At 45.3% G+C, this 20,157-nt stretch overlaps 1 protein-coding gene across 1 annotated transcript; it reads left to right on the plus strand.

Annotated features, from left to right (window-relative positions):
* The first annotated feature begins 1,028 nt into the window (after nucleotides 1-1,028).
* LOC136452443 (uncharacterized) lies at nucleotides 1,029-16,854 on the plus strand. Its single transcript, XM_066453059.1, has 7 exons — nucleotides 1,029-1,157; nucleotides 2,197-2,297; nucleotides 2,815-2,961; nucleotides 3,189-3,286; nucleotides 12,200-12,216; nucleotides 16,362-16,654; nucleotides 16,759-16,854. Exons 1-7 carry the CDS (start codon nucleotides 1,088-1,090, stop codon nucleotides 16,852-16,854), a joined length of 822 nt encoding a protein of 273 aa, XP_066309156.1. The 5' UTR covers nucleotides 1,029-1,087.
* The last annotated feature ends 3,303 nt before the right edge of the window (nucleotides 16,855-20,157 follow it).

The raw sequence follows: 20,157 nt of genomic DNA on the forward strand, positions 1-20,157 counted from the left end.
TTAGACCACCGCTTATGCGCTTGCTTTAGGGTTAGGCCTAGTGTTTAGTGAGGTTTGCATACCTCTTACCATTCGATGCTTGCGCGCACTATTGTTGTATATCGAAGGGGCTTGTAGTCTTACGAGATCACACCAACCGCGTTTGTGGTGTGGCCGCCACCGTATATTGGAGAGAACAAGGTCCGCGGCGATTCGGCCGGAAGCTTGATAGTGAAGACGGCGGAGAGCATCTGGGAGAGGCTTGCCGGAAGGCACGTCGGAGACCCACTTGCGCGTGGGGAAGGCTCTAGGCTATCCATGGAGTTATCCGACTGGGAGCTTGGCCCTTGCGAAGGGCTCCAACGAGGACTAGGGGGAAGCGTGCGCGCTTCTCGATACCTCTATAAAAATACCATAGTCGTCGACGGGAGTTTGCATATCTCTACCTTACTCTTTAGCTTCCGCATTTACATTGTTTGTATTACTACTTTTTGCGGTAGAGATAGTAACACACTAGTAAAACCGTAGTTGCATATTTAGATAGTTTATCTTTTGTATAGGTTTTGCTAAGGGTAGAAAAAGAGGCCATAGTTTAGAGTCAGTATCTTAAGTTGCCTAATTAACCCCTTCTTAGACGTCACGGTCCTCTACATATACATATACATAAAATATGTTTAAAAAAATTTCTAACTTCTTGTGAACAACTTAAATACAATTCATTTTAACTTATTGCACTAAAAAAGATTATTAATAACTAGAAAAATAATACGACTGCTAGCACAGGACGAGGAGGCAAAGAAACGGCTGCAAAAAATACGTACGGCTCTAGTCGAAACCTTTCCGTGTGCCATAGCTGTTCTGCACCGATTCAGAATCTGACACGTTTCCGTGCGCCAAACGCCCCCGATGCGGTTTGAGAGGGTTTAAAGCGGAGTCCCTGCACCAACGCAACGTTCTCTTTTGAGCAACAGACGTACAGAGCACAACGTGATCTTTCTCCGATCCGCTGGTTCAATCCACCGCTCCTCGTCTTCTCTTTCTCCCAAAACCCCACGGCCAATCCCCCAACTGCGATTCGACCGATCGCCGCCGGAGCCCGGAGGAGACGATGCACAGGGACATCGAGGCCGAGTACGCGCCGTGCTGCCGCATATGCCTCTCGACCGACAACCACCGCGGTAATCTTCCTCGCCCTAGTTACGCAACTAGATACACATCTCCATGGAGCCGAGCTAAGGCTCCCCCTAATTACAGTACCGTTTCTTAGCCTAGGGCTAGGCCTAGCGAGTTTGTGCGGGAAGGCTGCAATCGGGAATTAATGTGGTAATTGGTTTAGAGGATCCAGTAAATCTCGCAAGAAAAATCAGTAGAAAGTAGAGGATCCATTTACTAGTATGAGAGCATGGATGATATACTTATTACATGTTAGGATTATTAATTAATTCGCGTTGGCCATTGCTCATCACTCTCCACAGGGATATACTGCTTAGATATATTAATTAATTTCCAATAATGCATTAGAGTCCTTGATACTAATTGAATATCTGGGATGATGTTTATGATTTCAACTTCTAGGAATAGGTAGATCTTCACCTGTGGGAGTCATTAACAGGAACATGAATGCTTATCTGTGAACTATCACATAGTGAGGAGTGTGAAGCACAGAAGGACTAACCAAATTAAAGAGAAGGCCCAAATAACCTTTGTTTTTCTTTCTGGATTTGGCAAACATCCAGAATAACTAGTGAATTACAATTCGAACTTGCTCTGATTTTCACGTCACTTGGGGGAAAGCTAGTTTGAGTGCAGCAGCGTTTCATAAAATCCAGATGGCCAGATAAGATATTTGCAAAAGGTTCAGTATTGGCTTTGGTTTCAAGACTGAATGATTATATCCTCACTTCCGCTACTTTTTGCGCCCAAAATTATTTTTGGTTAATTCTTCTCAAATCATCAAGTGGATTCCAAAGTTTTAAAATCGAGCTATAAATCTCATCCCTCCACCATCCTATTACCTAAACTCCTGGCTAATCCTTTCCTAAAGATATATAATGCAACTAGAGCACGAAGTAATCATGCATCTAATTCTTGTGGGGATCCATCATGCTTTTCAGAGCTGTATTAGGTTTACCAAGTGTTGTAACTGTAGCTGAATTAGCTTATTACACAGCAATCCTGCTGCTGAGCTGTTTCTAATTGATGCTTCTCTTGGTTTAGGACTTTTTGGTGCAGGTCATGAGCTCATATCTCCCTGTAGGTGCAAGGGGTCGCAACAGTTTGTACACCGTTCCTGCCTAGACCAGTGGAGAGCTGTCAAGGTATTACATTTAGTCTCCAAATTTCAAAATTTTCCTTTAAGTTTTATAAAAAAGGACATATAGCACCTCAACAACTATATACTCCCTTCTTACTTTTCTAGTTGTAATTTTGATGCAATTTTTGACCTTTTTTATCTTGCAGTTGACACGTAGCCTAAGACAAAACAAATTTGCAGTATTACCGAGTACATCTGATGACAAATCTAGTGACACAGTTTCCATATATTTAAGTTTGATACCTTTAAATTCAATGACTAGTTCGTAGATTTTGCAACTTGTTGGATTCTAAAGAGTTAAACAAAAATAAAAACAGTACTACTACCATTAGGAACTCACAGAAGTGCTCACCAAAGGCTTCTTTAAATTGCGGCAGGTTGAACACAGCCGCAAGAATAACTAGCAAAGTTTGATAACGCATGATAGAATTGAGTGATTGGGAGTCGCTAATCCATTGTTAAATTAAATCCGAAATCAGAAGCCAGCACTAGATAATTCCTGTCTTAACATTTCTCTGCAGGAAGGGACTGCTTTTTCACACTGTACTACTTGCAAAGCACAGTTCCATCTCCTGGGTGAGCTTCTGGAGGATGACATGTGTCTTAGAATGAAGTTCTGGTTGTTTGTTTCTAGAGACGTCTTCCTCATCTTCCTTGCAATACAAGCCGTGAGATCACCTTTCCTCTAATTACTTTCTGTTGTCTTCTGTTATTGTTCAAAATAATTTGGTACTAGTACTTACTAAATTAGAGCATTTAGTGTAGTGTTTCAGCAAAAGGTATTATTATGTAATGTTGTGTATTCATCATGCAGTGTTACATTAGGCATTGTTGAAGTCTTACTGTGCAAGATACTTGTGATGCATATCTCATTTGGTTTTCTTTGCCTTTTCAGGTCATTGTTGCTATTGCTGGCGTGGCATTTCTGTCGGACAAAGATGGAAAATTCAGAAACAGGTTTACTGATTGGATGCTGTCAAAGCATCCTCTACCCTTCACTACGGGAAACAGTGACTTTGCCGAGTGCCCCAGGCACTCGGCGAAGTCCCAAATACACTCGGCAAAGACTTTGCCGAGTATAACACTTGACGATTAGCACTCGGCGAATTTTCCACCGGCAAACAGATGTTTGCCGAGTGTCAAATATCGGGCACTCGGCAAAGGGTTTGCCGAGTGTCAAAAAACACTCGGCGAAGTTAAACCCTCGGTGAAAAAGGGGTTAACAGCGTCCACGGTAACGGAGAGTTTGCCGAGTGTTAGACGGAAGACACTCGACAAACATCTTCAACTTTCCCGAGTGCCAAGCCTCCAACACTCGACAAACATCTACGTATTTGCCGAGTGTTAAAGCCAATACATTCGGCAAACATCTACTTATTTGCCGAGTGTTTTAACTTTAACACTCGGCAAACATTGCACACTCGGCAAAAAATTGCCAGAAAAACAGAAACTGGCCTCTTTGCCGAGTGTTAAAGCCAAAACACTCGGCAAAGGACCTCTTTGCCGAGTGTTACACTCGGCAAACTGTCCAAAACCCCCCTGTTTTTACTGTTTTGTTACGTATAAAGGACCCCTCTCCAACAAAAATCACAGGCATGTATATTACATCACAGACATATATTAAGCATCACAGGCACACAAATAAGTTCTAGTTTATTCAAGAAAGTAATCCACAAGTTCTAGTTTAAACAAATAATGCACAAATAATCCACAAGTCACTGAGGATGAGGCCCTTGGAACCACTGCGACTGTTCCGGGTCTTGTGGTTGAGTATTCGAAGCCGCCGATTGATTCTGCACATCGGAGAAGACATGTGTGAGACAATATTGATATCATTTGAGCTAACTAAGGAACTTGTCTAAGTTAAAGTATTCAATCTAATGTGTCAAGTGACTCACAGGAGTAGTTGTGTGTGGCTGACGTGAAGGGAATAGCATCGGTGGCGGTGGCAAAGATTGACCCATGCTCGAAGCAAAATTCTGCATGTATTGGAACATCTGGTCCATCCTCATCTGATTTTCTTCCTCCATCCTCTGCCGCTCGGCCTCTAACCTCTGCTGAACCATCTGCTCCACCCTCGCCTCCATCTCCTCCTGTTGCTTCTTTTCTGCTTCCACCTGGGTCTAAAATATTTCATCTCAATGTTACAATGCAAAGCTAAAGTACGTAAGAACCAGCGAATGATGAATGGAAGAGAAAGAACCTGGAGAGCCTCTATCTAGAACTGTGCAGTGGTCGGCCGTGGACGTATCGTTGGGCTCGAGTCCGTGCTCCTTGCTCAGATCTAGGGAGAGAGTGGGAGTAGAGGCCGTGTCGATTACGCTGTCGCCAATCCAATACCGACCATGCTTCTTGCCTCCTCCCACCCTTCATCACGATTTCTTCGTCAATATCCTGGGAGCTCGGATCAAACTCTGGCCTGTGAACCTCCCTTGCCATCGTTGTATACTGGGTGACGCGGCTGTGGATGCTTGGATGGTTGTACGCCTTAGGCGGGTCCTCCGGGTTGAAGTCGATGTCGGCCGTCGCCTTGCCTTTTTTTGACAGAACTCATGCCTTGAGCTAGGAGCAAGGCTGGCCATCATGTGACAACGACTGCGGCAAAAATGCAAAATGATTAAAAATTATGCAGAATTGAGCGTTAGAATAAAGAAATGAAGTTGCGTACCCATTTTCCCCTATATTCATCAAAGCTCAGGCTGCCTTGATGGTGTGATGCACCTGACATCTACAAACGCCGCTCCCGGCAAGCAAGGTGGTGCTCCAACCACCCGGCCTGCAACCACTCATCCACCATCATTTCCCAGCACCAGGTATGCGCTCGGCACCACCACGGAGGCACCTACATCATCAAGCATGTGACTTATGAAAAACAAAATTAAGCGTAATTAATCTCAAATAAAGTAAGTATCAACGTTCTTTGCTTACACTCATGAATTGGTCCTTGGTCAGGTTCATTGTCCTTGCCTCCTTTTTTTAACCTTCATGCTTCTGTATTGAGCGTAGAACTCGATGATGGCCTAGACGCGCGCCTCGTAGTGCATGTCCTTCACAAGCTTCTTAGCGACTTGTTTAGAGATGGACTTCGCCTTGGCCTCGAATCCCTCCTGGCATCTGTAGAAGTCCTGCATATAGAGGCATCTGTAGAATCCCTCCTGGCATCTGTAGAAGTCCTGCATCTGTAGAAGTCCTGCTCCTCCTCCCCCTCACCCCTGCCTCGAGGCCTGCCTTGACGCCTCCCTCGACCTTTCCCTGAAGCTGAAGCTGAACCTGACCCTGACCCAGAACCTAAACCTAAACCTAAACCCCTCCCTACAGCGGTGATTCTCTCGCAAATTGCCGTGAGCTTCCTCGTAGCGCCCACCATTGCTCAATTACCTGCAAATAAAAAGAGTAAATCAATCAGCACAGATAAACAAAACATACTTAGAAAGATATGCAAAATTAACTTAACATACTTCAAAATATAACATGGTATGATAAATAATAAATAAATTAGTACGACTCATACATGTATTGGAAATAATCGTCATGATCGGGATTAGCTGGATCATAAGTCTCATCATCACTATCATGCGTGTCGATATAATCATGCCCGTGCTCCGAATGAGGAATGTTGTCATCACTGTCATTGCCTAATTGTAATCGCTGAAGTAGTTCTAAGTCCTTCACATTTTGAACCTCATCTCCAGTGTCCTCGTCAGCAACCCCTTCATTGTCTACTTCCATTCCGATCGCTTCGATTAAATCTATCACAAAACTCCCTTCGAGCCCATCTTCTTGGAAGAACTCTCCGTCATATGTGTTGGGGTCTATATTGTAATCTTCATTGTTTGGTATAGGTAGTTTACCGTGTGGCGATACCTTGTACACAACATCCCAACCCTTAAGACGACTGTCGGTTTGGCACGGGTATGACAAATAATAAACTTGCGTGGCCTGTTGAGCCATAATATAGACGTCGTCTCCTGGTAAGACGGATGATTGTCGAATTTTGACTAGCCCAAGATTAGGGGTGTGTCTCACGACATCTAGATCAAACCAATGACATTTGAATATGACTGGATTAAGAGGTTTGCAACCATGAAAAGTTAGTTCGTATATTTCTTCAATTATTTCATAGTACTCGACCCCATCAAAGTCTAGCGTAAAAACTCCGGTATTTGTGGTTCTTCGATTGGGCTGACTCTGCTCGTGCCTTGTTGTGTGAAAGCGATATCCATTGACGTCATAACCGATAAACGACCTGACCTTATAGGCACAACCATCGGCAACCTGTCTCAACTCGACATTCATAGACGCTTCGGTTTGGCCCTACAAGTTCAAGCAGGGTGGTGCATTTTATTATTTGCATGTAAGAGCAACTTGTAATATCAAACTAAGTACTGAGCTAAATTGGACTGTACCTTCTGCTTGAACCAAGAAATGAAATCGGGCTTTCCATTTCCCGCACCCTCTTTGAGAAGGGTATCACTTTCGTGTGGGGTAGGTTTCCTTGATTTACGCCAGAATTGACGATGAAATTCCCTGTACCAATAAGAAACATGGGAGTTGGACACAGAAAAGTGACTACTTGAGAACAAGTTTGTTGAGAACTTACAGCATGTATGGCTCCACCTCGGATAGGTTGGTCAACACATACAGCACGATAATGCGCTATTCTTCATGTTTCAAGGTCTTGTGGGTCGCACCACTTGCACTTCCGAGTTGCCCTTGGAAAATGCTAAGGCTCGATTCATCTCCGTCGACATTGTAACGAGATGGTGGATTATGCACACTAGGAAGGTTGTCGGCATAGTATTTTGTTGTGAAGTTTGACACCTCCTCTAGAATGTATGCATCTGCAATGGATGCTTCAATTTTGCATTTATTTTTACATTTAGTTTGAAGAACCTTTTGACATCTCTCAATTGAATAGCACCAATGGCCCTGCATAGGCCCCCCCCATTCAGTGCTTCATACGGGATGTGCAGAATCATATGCTGCATCAGATTGAAGAAGTCGGGTGGAAAGATCTTCTCCAACTTATAGAGCAACACAGGCACCATTCTTTCCATTTCTACAACCACGATATGAGATAACTCTTTGGCACAAAGCTGGCGGAAGAAATTGCTCAACTCCGCTAGCGCCTGCCAAACATGCTCAGGGACATATCCTCAAACCATCACCGAAAGTAGGCGCTCAAGCCATATATGGTAATCATGACTCTTGAGCCCAGTTGATTCACATAGTAGCCAAGTTCACTCCTCTCTTCAGATTCGCTGCATACTCATCAGGGAACATTAACATTTGAAACCATTGTAGTACCTCCCTCCTTTGGGCCCTCGTCAGAACAAAATCGGCCTTAGGCTTTCTCCATGACTTTCCAGCTCTTGGAGGCACCATGTCTAGCTTTGGCCTGTTGCATAACCTCGCTCGATCCACTCTAGCCTTAACGTTATCCTTTGTCTTGTTAGGAATATCCATGATTGTACCAAAAATTGCCTCGGCGATATTCTTTTTAGTGTGCATTACATCAATATTATGTGGGAGAAGAAGGTTATCAAAATAGGAGAGGTTCCACAAGCACGACTTCTGAGTCCAGGCATGTTGCTCACCATATCCCACAAAACTACCTTCTTGATTATTGACCTCAAGAGCGTCTAACTAAGCATGAACTGCGGCTCCTGACATCATCTGCGGTGCTGAGGTCTTCAACTATGACATCTTTCGTAAAGCTCTTGATGTCTCGTCTGAATGGATGGTCAGGAGGGAGGAATTGTCGATGTTTGTCGAACGAAGAATACTTGCCACCCTTCATCAACCAAATGAACTTCAAAGAAGCCTTGCACACTGGGCACGAGAACTTCCCGTGAACACACCAGCCGCAGAAAATCCCATATGCCAGTAAGTCATGCAGGGAGTACTGGTACCAAACATACATCTTGAAGTTTGTCTTTGTAGCTCGGTCGTATGTCCATACCTCTTCCTCCCAAGCATGGACCAAATCATCAATCAGAGGCTCCATGTATACACTCATATTATTCCCCGGGTGTTCTGGAATTATCAACGATAAAAAATGTTCTGTCGTTGAAAGAGGACACCAGGGGGAAGATTGAGGGGGATAACGAACATGGGCCAACAGGTGTACGGGGCTGCCGCCATTCCATATGGATTGAACCCATCTGTTGTCAGCGCAACACATACATTACGGGCCTCTAGAGCTTTCTCATGATAAATCGCATCAAACCTTGTCCAGGCTTCACCATCGGATGGGTGTACCAGCTTCTCAGGATTGTATCGATGTCCGTTTTTGTGCCATGTCATCTGTTTTGTGGATTCTTCAGTCATGTAAAGCCGTTGGATCCTTGGTATGAAAGGAAGGTACTATAGGATCTTCACGGGGATTGCGAGCTGCTTCTTCTGACCATCACCAAAGTCTACCTCTAGGAACCTAGACGACTCGCACTTCACATAGTACTTTGCTTCCGCATACTCTTTCCTAAATAAGATGCATCCCTTCAGGCAAGCATGTATCTACTTGTATGGCATCTTAAGTACACGAAGGAGTTTCTGTGCCTCATACATGCTCTTTGGCAAGATGTGACCCTCCAGGAGCAGGCTGCCAAAAACTGCCAGCATAATATCGAAGGCATCTCGACTCAAGGTAAACTGAGACTTCACGGTCATTAGGTGTGCAATGGCATCCAGTTGAGAAACCTTGGTATGCCTATGAAGGGGTTGCTGTGCCGCAGACAACATGTCGTAATATGCCTTTGCGGTAGCCTCTGGCTCCTCCTCCCTACTTACTTCATCGAAGTGTGCTTCATGGTAGTCATTTAACATGTCTCCCACCCTTAGCATCATCATCATATTCCTCGATGCGTTGTCTCAAGACCTCGTCCCTCCCATGATCTGCTTCACCATGGTAGATCCACCTAGTGTAGTATGACAGTAAATCCATTCTTCACAAGATGTTTGCTCATGTCTAGCTTGGTTTGCCGACGCATGTTTCCACATTTGCTACACGGACACCAAGTCGATCTAGCTCCTTTGACAATTGCAAACGCCTGTTCCAAGAAAGCATCCGTCTTGTCAATCCATTCATTGGTCAACGAATTCTGACTAGAGCAGGCCCGTGTACATCCACTGACGGTCACCCATCCTCTAACATATCAGTGAGTAATATATAAAATCACGTTGCATCTACACGTTCCTATAATGTCTATTAGGTAAAGATAGGTCCTAATCCCACCCGAGGATGTGTAGTGGGTTTAGTTTCCATGCTCTACTTCGATCCGAGATAGAATTTCGGTAGCACCTCCCCACTGTTCTCCAAATACACGTCCCGGAAGGGAGATTGTGTATTCGGAGAACAACAGAGAGGTGCTGCCGAAACTATCTTGGATCGGAGTAGACCATGGAAACTAAACCCGCTAAACATCCTCGGGCTATCCAAAAATGTGGACAATTCGAAACAGATACGGTTATAGATATGCAAAAATTTGCATATTTCCAACCGTATCTCTTTCGAATAGGAGACGCCTAACTAGGTTACGTGATATACGAACATCAAATGAAAAGAGAGGTGTATGATGCCTCACCTTGCTATCCGGCAAAGTGATGAGTCAAGGACGGTCCTTGTGAGTCTCTCCTGCAAGAAAATGAACATAGTAGTGTCAAGTCAAAATTTTGGCAGCACCTCCCCTGCACGGGGAGGTTTCCAAAACCTACATCAAATATAACGGCGCGATGGCTGGACAACCACATCCACACCAACAGAATGGCACGATGGCCGACAACCACATATAACTCACAAGAAAGCGAATAATTCATGGTTTATCCTTTTCTAATTTCTAAAAAAAATTTATATCACCTCAATAGACATCCTACTACCTCTCAATCTTCTCTAAAAAAAGTCCATTTCTATCACTTTCTAATTTCTTTTCTAATTTCCAATTCATCCTACCTTTTTATAATTTCTAATTTCTAATTGCTTTTCAAATTTCTAATTTCTAAGTTATCTTCTAAATCATCTTTCTAATTTCTAATTTTGTTTCTAATTAACTAGAACAACAAAAATTTTAGAATTACCTAGGACGGCGTTGGCGTGGCGCGCCGGGGCCAGGAAGGCACCGCCAGTGGGGGGCGCCGCCGGGTGGAGCTGTCGCGGGCGTGGCGCGCCGAGGCCGGGAGGGCGACGCCGGGGGGTAGGGGCGCGCCGCCGGGTGGAGCCGCCGTGGGCCGGGCGGGGTCGTGCCGCCGGGGGGGCACCGCTGGGGGATGGAGCGGGTGCGGGGACGCGGGGGCGCCATCGGGGGATGGTGCGGGGGCGGGGACGCCGGCGGGGGTGCCGGCGGGACGGGGTCGGGTGGTCGTGGCATGTGTGCGTTGTGTGCATGTGTGTGTGTGTGGCGTGTGGGGTTGCGCTGGGTTAACTGTTAGGCGGTATGCCGAGTGCCCGCGATCTGACACTCGGCATACCCCTTTTTTATTTTTTTTTATTTTTTTCAAAAGGTCTACTCGCCTGGCAATGGGCCAGCACCCCGACTTTGCCGAGTGTTTTGTAGAAGACACTCGGCAAAGAGCTACTTTACCGAGTGTTATATAGAAACACTCGGCAAATTACGCTAATATTTCATGTATACCTTTAATAGAAACACTCGGCAAATTAGCTGGTTTTAGTAACTTTTTTCCTATATATTTTGAAAAAAACTTGTCAAATTCACTCAAAATGCATATTTGTTTTTTCTACTAATATTATTTCATTATTTCATGCGGTTATAGCTCAAAATTAATTTATATAAACTAAAATTCTATAATTGCAATTAATAAATAAAAAATACCAAACGGATCCGAAAAATTGTCAAAATTTGACATGAACCAATCTATGTTGTGTATTGCCTATACAAAAAATTTGAACTCAAACCCCAATTCACATGTTACTTGGACTCTAAATCTTACCAGGATCCTTCTAAGTTCTAGGAATCTTCTCCGGAGATGCTTCCGTTTGTAAGCATCATACTGTCACAAATTGTGCGAAACATTCTCAATTTTTTACCACAGCCTCCACACATGATATCTTGACAAATCTCGTGATTTTCATACTTCATTTGGTTTTTGTAGAATTTAAAAATCATTCAGACACGTTCGTGGTCGTGTGATTTTCATACTTCATTTGGTTTTTGTAGAATTTAAAAATTATTCAGACACGTTCGTGGTCGTGTTTCCTGAACAAAATGTTCGAAATTTCTTTTCATTTCCTGCATGAGACACCAATTTGGACTCAATGACACAAATATGATTTTTTCCACTCATTTTATTCTATTATTTCAATCACTTGCAGTTCAAATTTCACTTAAATCAATAAATTACTCAAAATGAAATTAATTCACTAAATTTAGCAAACAGACTAAGAAATAGACCAACTTTTAACATACAGTACCAAATGTCGTATGTGGGGAGTAGAAAAATTATGGAGGGTCGAGGAGGAAAAAATAGTTTTGGATTTGTCAAGTGTCTCCATAAACACTCGGCAAACCCATATACTTCGCCGAGTACCGGCAGAAAACACTCGGCAAACATGTACTTCGCCGAGTGCCTCTAACGGACACTCGGCGAAGTACTAACGGCCGGCACGGCATTCGTTAGGACGGCGTTCGTTAGGACGGCGCACGCGCGGGTCACGTGTTGGTTATTGCCGAGTGTCCCATAGAGGCCGAGTGTTGACACTCGGTAAAAATTAAATATGCCGAGTGTCTGATGTTTGCCGAGTCTTGAAACTCGGTAAATAGTAAATATGCCGAGTGTAATAGTATGCCGAGTGTCTCGGAGGAAACACTCGGCAAATCTGCCGTTTGCCGAGTGCCTGATATAATGCACTCGGCAAACATAGAGCACTCGGCATTTTCACTGTATCCCGTAGTGCTTCTACTATTGTGTTGGTACGTATTTTCTACGTTAACTGCTGCAATTCTTATGAAGATTGATGTGTTCTGATGATGCAGTGCTCACTGAGTGACTGGATGCTAAACAGTAGTACCATGCATACTGTTGGTGTGCTTTGATTTGTATAAGTAAACTCGGTCTCAATTTTAACCGTGAACTCTTGTCTCTGAAGCTGTTTTCTTGTTCATTAGTGTCGTACAGTTCTTCAAATTGAACATGTCATGTATCACGATTGCAAGTGCTATCTTCTTCTTCCTAGATATTGATGGCACCATTGCAGCCACAATACAATCAAATCTCTCTCTTTTTTTTGACATATCTGTTCAAGCAAAGGTGAAAAGGTAGCTAATCATTATTGGAGACGCGCTCTTTGCCGAGTGCCTGGGGCACTCGGCAAAGGCCCTATTGCACTCGGTAAAGGCTTTGCCGAGTGCCACACTCGGCAAAGAGCAAACGGCAAAGCCGCATCCGGCGAAGGGTTCTTTGCCGAGTGCCGTTTGTCAGGCACTCGGCAAAGAAAATTGGCCGTCAGCCGTTGACTGGCGTCTTTGCCGAGTGCCGGGTCAGAAAGGCACTCGGCAAAGCTTTTCCCTTTTTTTTTGAAAAATCCTTTGCCGAGTGCCTTCCTGACCCGGCACTCGGCAAAGAAAAATATTTTTTTTGGAAAATTCTTTGCCGAGTGCCAGAGTCCTGGCACTCGGCAAAGCTGGGAAACACATGGTAGTGTACACAGCTTTGCCGAGTGCCAGGGTACTGGCACTCGGCAAAGAGACCTGGTAGCGCATTTTTTGGCAGCTTTGCCGAGTGCCAAGGCAAAAGGCGCTCGGCAAAGGCTCTTTGCCGAGTGTTACACTCGACAAAGTGACCAAAAATTTTTGTTTTTTTTTGTTTTTTGCTTTCGATCACTGCAAACACAACATATGGCATATATATCACATCCATCACACTATATACCACATCCAACACCTTATATGTCACAATCCATCACACATACCACATGAATCACATCCGTTCACCACATGTCACAGTAATTCCAACCATTATTCGACAGGATTCCACATCATTCAACAAGTAGTTCAAATCCATCACCACATGTCACAATAACACATGCATGACAACAACATTGTCTCGGACAGAAATCCATTGCGAAGAGAACAAGACATGAAACTACAAGCGCTACTCACTGAAGTGGCCCTTGATGTGGCCATCCTGCTGACGACGGGGAAGGAAACATCTGCTGGTTCGGAGTGCCCTGAGCTGGGTTGTTCGAACCCACCGACTGAGGCTGCACACTAGGAGAAGAGATTGCATGAGACAAGATTAGTTGAATAGCGATTGTAGCAATTCCTTGCATGTGTGACATTACTCACTAGAGTAGCGGAGTGAGGAGGCTGAGGTGGACCCATTAACCCAGGAGGCATAGCAGCACCCATCGTAGTTTGCATCCAGGCAATAATGTCCGCCAACCTTTTCTCCTGGATGAGTTTGTCGGCCTCCCGTGCGGCCCGCTCGGCCGCCAACCCCAGCTCCAGCTCCTGGGCCCTTCCTGTTTGCTTCTTCCACCTGGGCCTACAAATTGTTGCAAAGCTAATGTTACAATAATGCAAAGGAAATAGAGTTGTGTAAAGATCAATGTACGACGAGTAAAACATGAATAACCTGGAGTGTGTCGACCCGGTGCTGTGAAATGCTCGGCCGTGAGCGTATCGCCGGGAGTGAGGAGGCGGTCGTGCTCTGTGCTCGGATCTGGGAGAGAGTGGGAGTAGAGGCCGTGTCGATCACGCTGTCGCCAATCCAGTAGCGGCCATGCTTCTTGCCTTGTCCAATCCTCATGACGGTGTTTGCATCAATGTTGTCGGTCCGTGGATCGTACTCCAGCCCATGGATCGACCTTGCCAGCCGACGTGTACTCCAGTGATTTTCTCGTAGGCGCTCGAGTTTGTGTACGCCTCGGCCAGGGTTGTCCGGGTTGAAGGAGACGTCGGACGACGCCTTGCCCTTGTGTGCCATGGCAAATGCGGTGAAGTTGGAGCACTCTTGGCCTTGATGTGCCGCCGACTGCAAGAACGAAAACAAGATGATTAGAATTCTTTGCCGAGTTCAACGAAAGCAAGAAGAATAGAAACATGACCACGTACCCACGCTCGGGCGTATCCGGAGAGGCTTGCAGGTTGCCTTGATGGTGTGATACACCTGGCATGAACAAACGCCGCTGCCCGGGCAGCCGCGTGCTGAGCGGCCCACTCCGCGCTTAACCACCTGTCCACCATCTTCGCCCAAGCCACGGGGCACCCGTTGCACCACCAAGGAATCACCTACACGTCATCAAGTAGATGACATATTAGAAAAACAAGTGATTCAGTACTTAATCTCAAAAGGAACCAATTTTAATGTTCTTTAGCTACCTCAAGGAACTGGGGTTTGGTCAGCGTCAAGTCTTGTTCTCGGATGTCCTTCTTGGTGACCTTCTGTCCGAGCTTCGTCCCATAGTAATCTATGATGGCCTGGAGTCGTGCCTCATGATGGACGTCGATGACGCAGTTTCCTGCAAGCTCGCTTAGCCACTGCCTCCGCCGTGCCCTCGAATCCGTCGTCAAGTTTGAACTACTCCTGCATATACAGACATGATGTATGCATTAGTTATTTCAAGTAGAGTCCAATGAGTGCGTTGTATTGAGCCATGTAGTGCGAGGAAGACTTACCCAGAACTCCCGAATGATGAGCGTAGCCACGGTGCCTGCTTCCACGTGGGGGGCGGACTCGTAGTGGACAAACGTGAAGGCAGGGCTCGAGGTTCCCGACATGCATGACCATGCCAGGGAAGTGTCTCCTGCACAGGAGACCTAGGATGCCATTGACATGGTGGGAGGCAGTGTTCCCCGACACAATCTCCCACCCCCTGCAGAAGTGATTAAGAAAACATATTAGTCTCTATTTCGATATCGAACATAGCATATGAAGTAAAAGTGATAACATGCAAAGGCACTTACCTTTGCCCCTCTGGGCGAATCACTGGGCGTAGACTGAGTATGCGGTCGGTCAGGGAGGGTGGAGGGTCCTTGCAAGTAGACACCTGACGAACTAGAGGAAGCGGTAGCTCCCGTCCCGCCCCCGTCCTCGGCCTCGTCCTCGTCCGCCTCCTCCTGGACCGGCGTCTCCTCCTCCTCGCCCACCTCCTGCTGCACCTGCTCCTCCTCCTCCTCCTCCTGCTGCTGGACCGCGGGCGTGGTCCTCCTATTCCTCCTGGTCGTGGTCCTCGTGCTCCTCCGCCTCGTGAGATGTCTAGGTTTCTAACCATCCTACGTGACAACATGCGCGAAATGTTCTCAAATTTTTACCATAGCCTCCACATGTGACGTAAAGACGCGTCACCAAGTTTCATGATTTTTAAACTTCGTTTGCATTTTATATAATTAAAAAACACTTCACCCGCAATTTTGTCGCCATGTTTCATGCGTGAGATGTTTGAAACTTCGGGCGTGCTCCTGGAAACGGCCTCAAAATACAATAAGTAACACGAATATCATTTTTCCACTCGTTGAATTCTATGATTCGATGCACCTGCAGTTCAAACTTACATTTCCTGGAAAAATGCAATTAAATAAAATAAATTAAGGATATATAGCAAAAAGATCGAGAAATGTGCCAAACTTGATGTACTTCAACTTAATGTGTAAGGGTTGAAGAAAAAGTTTGGAGGCAAAAACAAAAAAAAAATTATGCTTTGCCGAGTGCCCAACTCTGGCACTCGGCAAAGCCTCTTTACCGAGTGCCTAACGGGGGGCACTCGGCAAAGGTGACGGCAAGTACCCCGTCAGCTCTTTGCCGAGGGCCGTCCTTTGCCGAGTGCCCGGCACTCGGCAAAGAGGCTCTTTGCCGAGCGCCGGTCTTCGCCGAGTGCCGGGCACTCGGCAAAGTGAGCTTTGCCGAGTGCCGGTCTTCGTCGAGTTCCTGGCACTCGGCAAAGAGCTCTTTGCCGAGTGCCCGACATTTAGCACTCGGCAAAGCCGGGGATACTCGGCAAAGCCAGGCTCTCCCGTAGTGAATGATATCGGGCACTCGGCAAAGCCGAGGATACTCGGCAAAGCCAGTCTCTCCCGTAGTGAATGATATCTCATGTTCTGTACCAATCTTGTTTCAGGTGTGGTGGTGTTCTTTGCACTGGTTGGACTTTTTGGGCTGCTGTTACACTGTTTTTCTTGCGATTACCGTGATGATGATCCATCATGCCTGCCCGAGCCCTCCTACGGATGCCTGGACTGCGAGACCTCACGCTCAGGGGATGATGATGATTGCGTTTGTGTTGTTATCATGGTCGTTGTCCTAGTTTTCGCTCTCCTTGGAATCTTTTACGGTTTCATTGCAGCAACTATGGCCTTCCAGAAGATTATGCAGCGCCACTATCACATACTCAAGAAAAAAGAGCTGACAAAGGCAAGAACCTCTAATATACTCTCAGCACTTCATCCATTCAAATTTTGTTGATTTGTTCATTTGTTCAATAACCAGTCAAAACTCAAAACATTATCGGTGAGCAGGTGTACGTGGTGGAGGATCTTAAAGGGGGTTACTCGATGCCACCCAAGATGGACCCAAAGCACGAGCAGCGCCTGAAGATGTTGGAGCTCATGTAGCTGTTGCCACTATACTTTGGTTTGCATTTCTTACCAACGCATCTAGAACATTAGCATGACGTATATACATTGCGGGTAGAGATATATGGTCCATAAATAGAGCCATGGTTAAACATGTCTAGTTGTGCATATATACTGGAGTGGACGTGTTGATTAGCCGCGGATATGGGGAGACAATGTACATAACAGTAATAATAGGAAATAATTGGATTACGGACCAATGCTAACTAATTAAGCAACTCTCTTTATACATGTGTGCCTCTCGCTTGTATTGACTAGCATGGCTGTCTGGTGGTCCTTTAGATTTTCTTGAAAATCTCATACTGATATACTTGGGGCAGAACCGCCCAGTCCGACTCGGAACACGCGCATCTGCTGACCACTCGGCACCAGACACGCCTGAGTTAAGATAGACTCGAAGAACCCGCGTTTTTCAATTTCCATAATCACATCCGTAAGTTTTTGATACTAAGTTTATCAAACCAAACACAACTACATCAAGTTAAATGAAAGACTTATAATTTCGAACAGGCTAAAATAAGTTAAATGAAACACAACTACATCAAGCCTGAGTATGTATATATTTTGAAAGGCTAAAATAAGCTACAATTTTATACTTAGGAAGTTTATATTATGAAAGTGTTATAGTATTAGGCCTTGTTTAGATGACGAATTTTTTTGGGAAATGGTACTATAGTAATTTTCGTTGTTATTTGACAATTAGTGTCCAATCGTAGTCTAATTAGGCTTAAAAGATTCGTCTCGTGAATTTCGTCTAAACTGTGTAATTAGTTTTATTTTTATTTATATTTAATGCTTCATGTATGCGTCCAAATATTCGATATGATGGGGAATCTTAAAAAATTTTGCAAAATTTTGAAAACTAAACAGGCACTTGCTTATAGAGAATGTAGAGACACTCCTCTATTAAGGCATATTTCTTACTAGTCTATTGGCTTTCATTACTTGCTGTCACTTGGACGAGGTAATTATTATTATCACTTCTCCACCTTCAAAATTGTGAACTCCAATAGGGCGCTTGGACGGACGGATGGACGAGAGGCCCATCCCTCAGAGTCGTCCGCCGATTTTTAGGATCTGATGGATACTAGATAGATTAGACCTATACTTCTTGGGTTCCAGGATAAGTGTTATTCTCACTTCCTGACAACCACTTTTAACTTTGACTAACAGTAGTCTAGCATCTAGACCTTCGGATGGACGCCCCCGCCTACACTCCGTCGCGTCTATGTTTCGCACGCCCACGCAGGGCCCGCCCGCCTAGATTTCGCTCATGTCGTCAAGTTGCACGCGTGGGACTGTCTACGCACACTTGGTGGCGTCCTAGCAGTTGCAGCAGACGGCTGCTGTGGCAGAACTGTTCAAAATAACACACATTCGAAGGCGCTCGTCTTCCACCAGACACTAAGCACCCTGAAAGCAAGCTACATCGGACGGATTCCGTCAAGCACACCCCAAGGGCAAACTCAAATAATCCATGTTTTTCCTTCAGAATCCAATAAAGAGAACGAGTTTACAATACTTAGTCCATTTCATACAACAAGAGTTCTTAGAAATACATTATTACAATACTAAGTTCAGAGTACGGAATTTAAACAGCGGAATTACAATAAACATCTAACAATAGAATACAAGGATCCGTCTGTGCCCACCAGAAGAATCATCCACTCAAAAGCCATCCTTAAGCTGCACCTACAACAGGGGTAAATAAACCCTGAGTACACAATGTACTCACAAGACTTACCCAACCAGTGGGAATAATTTTCCGACTCCAAAGGATATGACAAGCTTTATGGGTTGCTGGGTTTCCTTTTTGCAAGAAGCAATATTAGTAGTGAATCCTTATGTGTGTGTTTTATTAGCAGTCATGATTACTTCATTAGCTAACCATTCTTTGTAAGCATTTGTTCTACTTTCAAGTAAGAGTTGAGCAATCAGATTGATTTCATCATCTTTCATCTTCCAGTTCTTACTAAGGTGCTAGACTATAGACAAGTTGTACTAGATACCAGTGGTAGCAATGAGCATGCGGTCTCAGTCTTGTGACCGGACACTGGCGTGAAGAGTGACCGGATGCTTAGGGTCTACGTTCGGTCAGTGCTGACGTAGGCACCGTTGGAGTTGGGTGCGCAAACATAGAACTAATCGGACGCTGGTCTGCATCTGGTCATGGTGGACTGGATGCGTCTGATCGCAAAATAGAGCCTTGGGGGAGCTCTTTGGAAACGACTGGACTCAGGCGTAGTAGCGTCTGGTCATTCACTGTGCAGCGTCCGATCACAACTTAACTGTTGAGATCGGGCGGCTCCGGTTGAACAAAGAGCGACACGTGGATGACGTAGAGCAACCGAACGCTGGTAGGGTGCGTCCGGTCGATCTGACCGGAGCGTCTGGCCATCCCAAAATTTGCCAAGTGAAGGGGTAATGGCTAGTTTAGCCCATGGGGCTATAAATAGAAGGTGGTCTCAGCCATGGTTTGGGCTGAGCACCTCGGGGGACTTTGTGTCCATGCTTGTGAGTGCTTGGGAGCCCTCCATATCACATATACTTGATAGTGATCATTCGATTGTGTGAGAGAGCGATTCTAGTGCGATTGCATCATGAGGTTACATCGAGTGGCACTAGGTGATCGAGTTGCAAGCCGGTGGTGCTTGTTACTCTTGGAGGTTGCCACCTCCTAGATGGCTTGGTGGTGGTCTTCATCGAAGCCCGCAAGAAGCTTGTGCGGTGCTCCGAAGAAGAGCTTTGTGAGGGGCATTGTGCTCGCCCCACGGGAGTCGCGAAGTGCAACTCTAGTAGAGCAAGACGCGAAGGGCGACAAGTGGTCTGGCCAGGCCAAGTGCTAGAGCTTGTGGTAAGCACTCCATGTGGGAGAGTGTGACTTGCGAGTCACAACTAGCAAGAGGACCAGCAACAACCTTGGAGCTTGTCTCAACGGGGACGTAGCGTGTTGGCAAGCACTGAACCTTAGGAGAAAATCACCGTGTAAACATTGTCTTCATCATCTTCTCGGTGGTTTGCTTTCCATGCAACATAAGCTTGTATTACTTTCATATACATTATGCTTGTGTAGTTGCTCTTGTAATTAGTTAGCTTGTGTAGCTTGCTAGTTACCTTTTAGCTTGTGTAGCATAGAAGTAGCTCCCTTGCGTGGCTAATTTGGTGTGTGTAAACTTGTTATTCACATTGCTTAGTTTATGTAACTAAGTAACTTGCGCTCTATAATTTGGCTTGTGTAGCCTTGTTATTGAGCATTGCTAGTGAACTTAGGTGGCTTTGTGC

Source organism: Miscanthus floridulus, chromosome 5, assembly GCF_019320115.1.
Source record: "Miscanthus floridulus cultivar M001 chromosome 5, ASM1932011v1, whole genome shotgun sequence".
NCBI lineage: Eukaryota > Viridiplantae > Streptophyta > Magnoliopsida > Poales > Poaceae > Miscanthus > Miscanthus floridulus.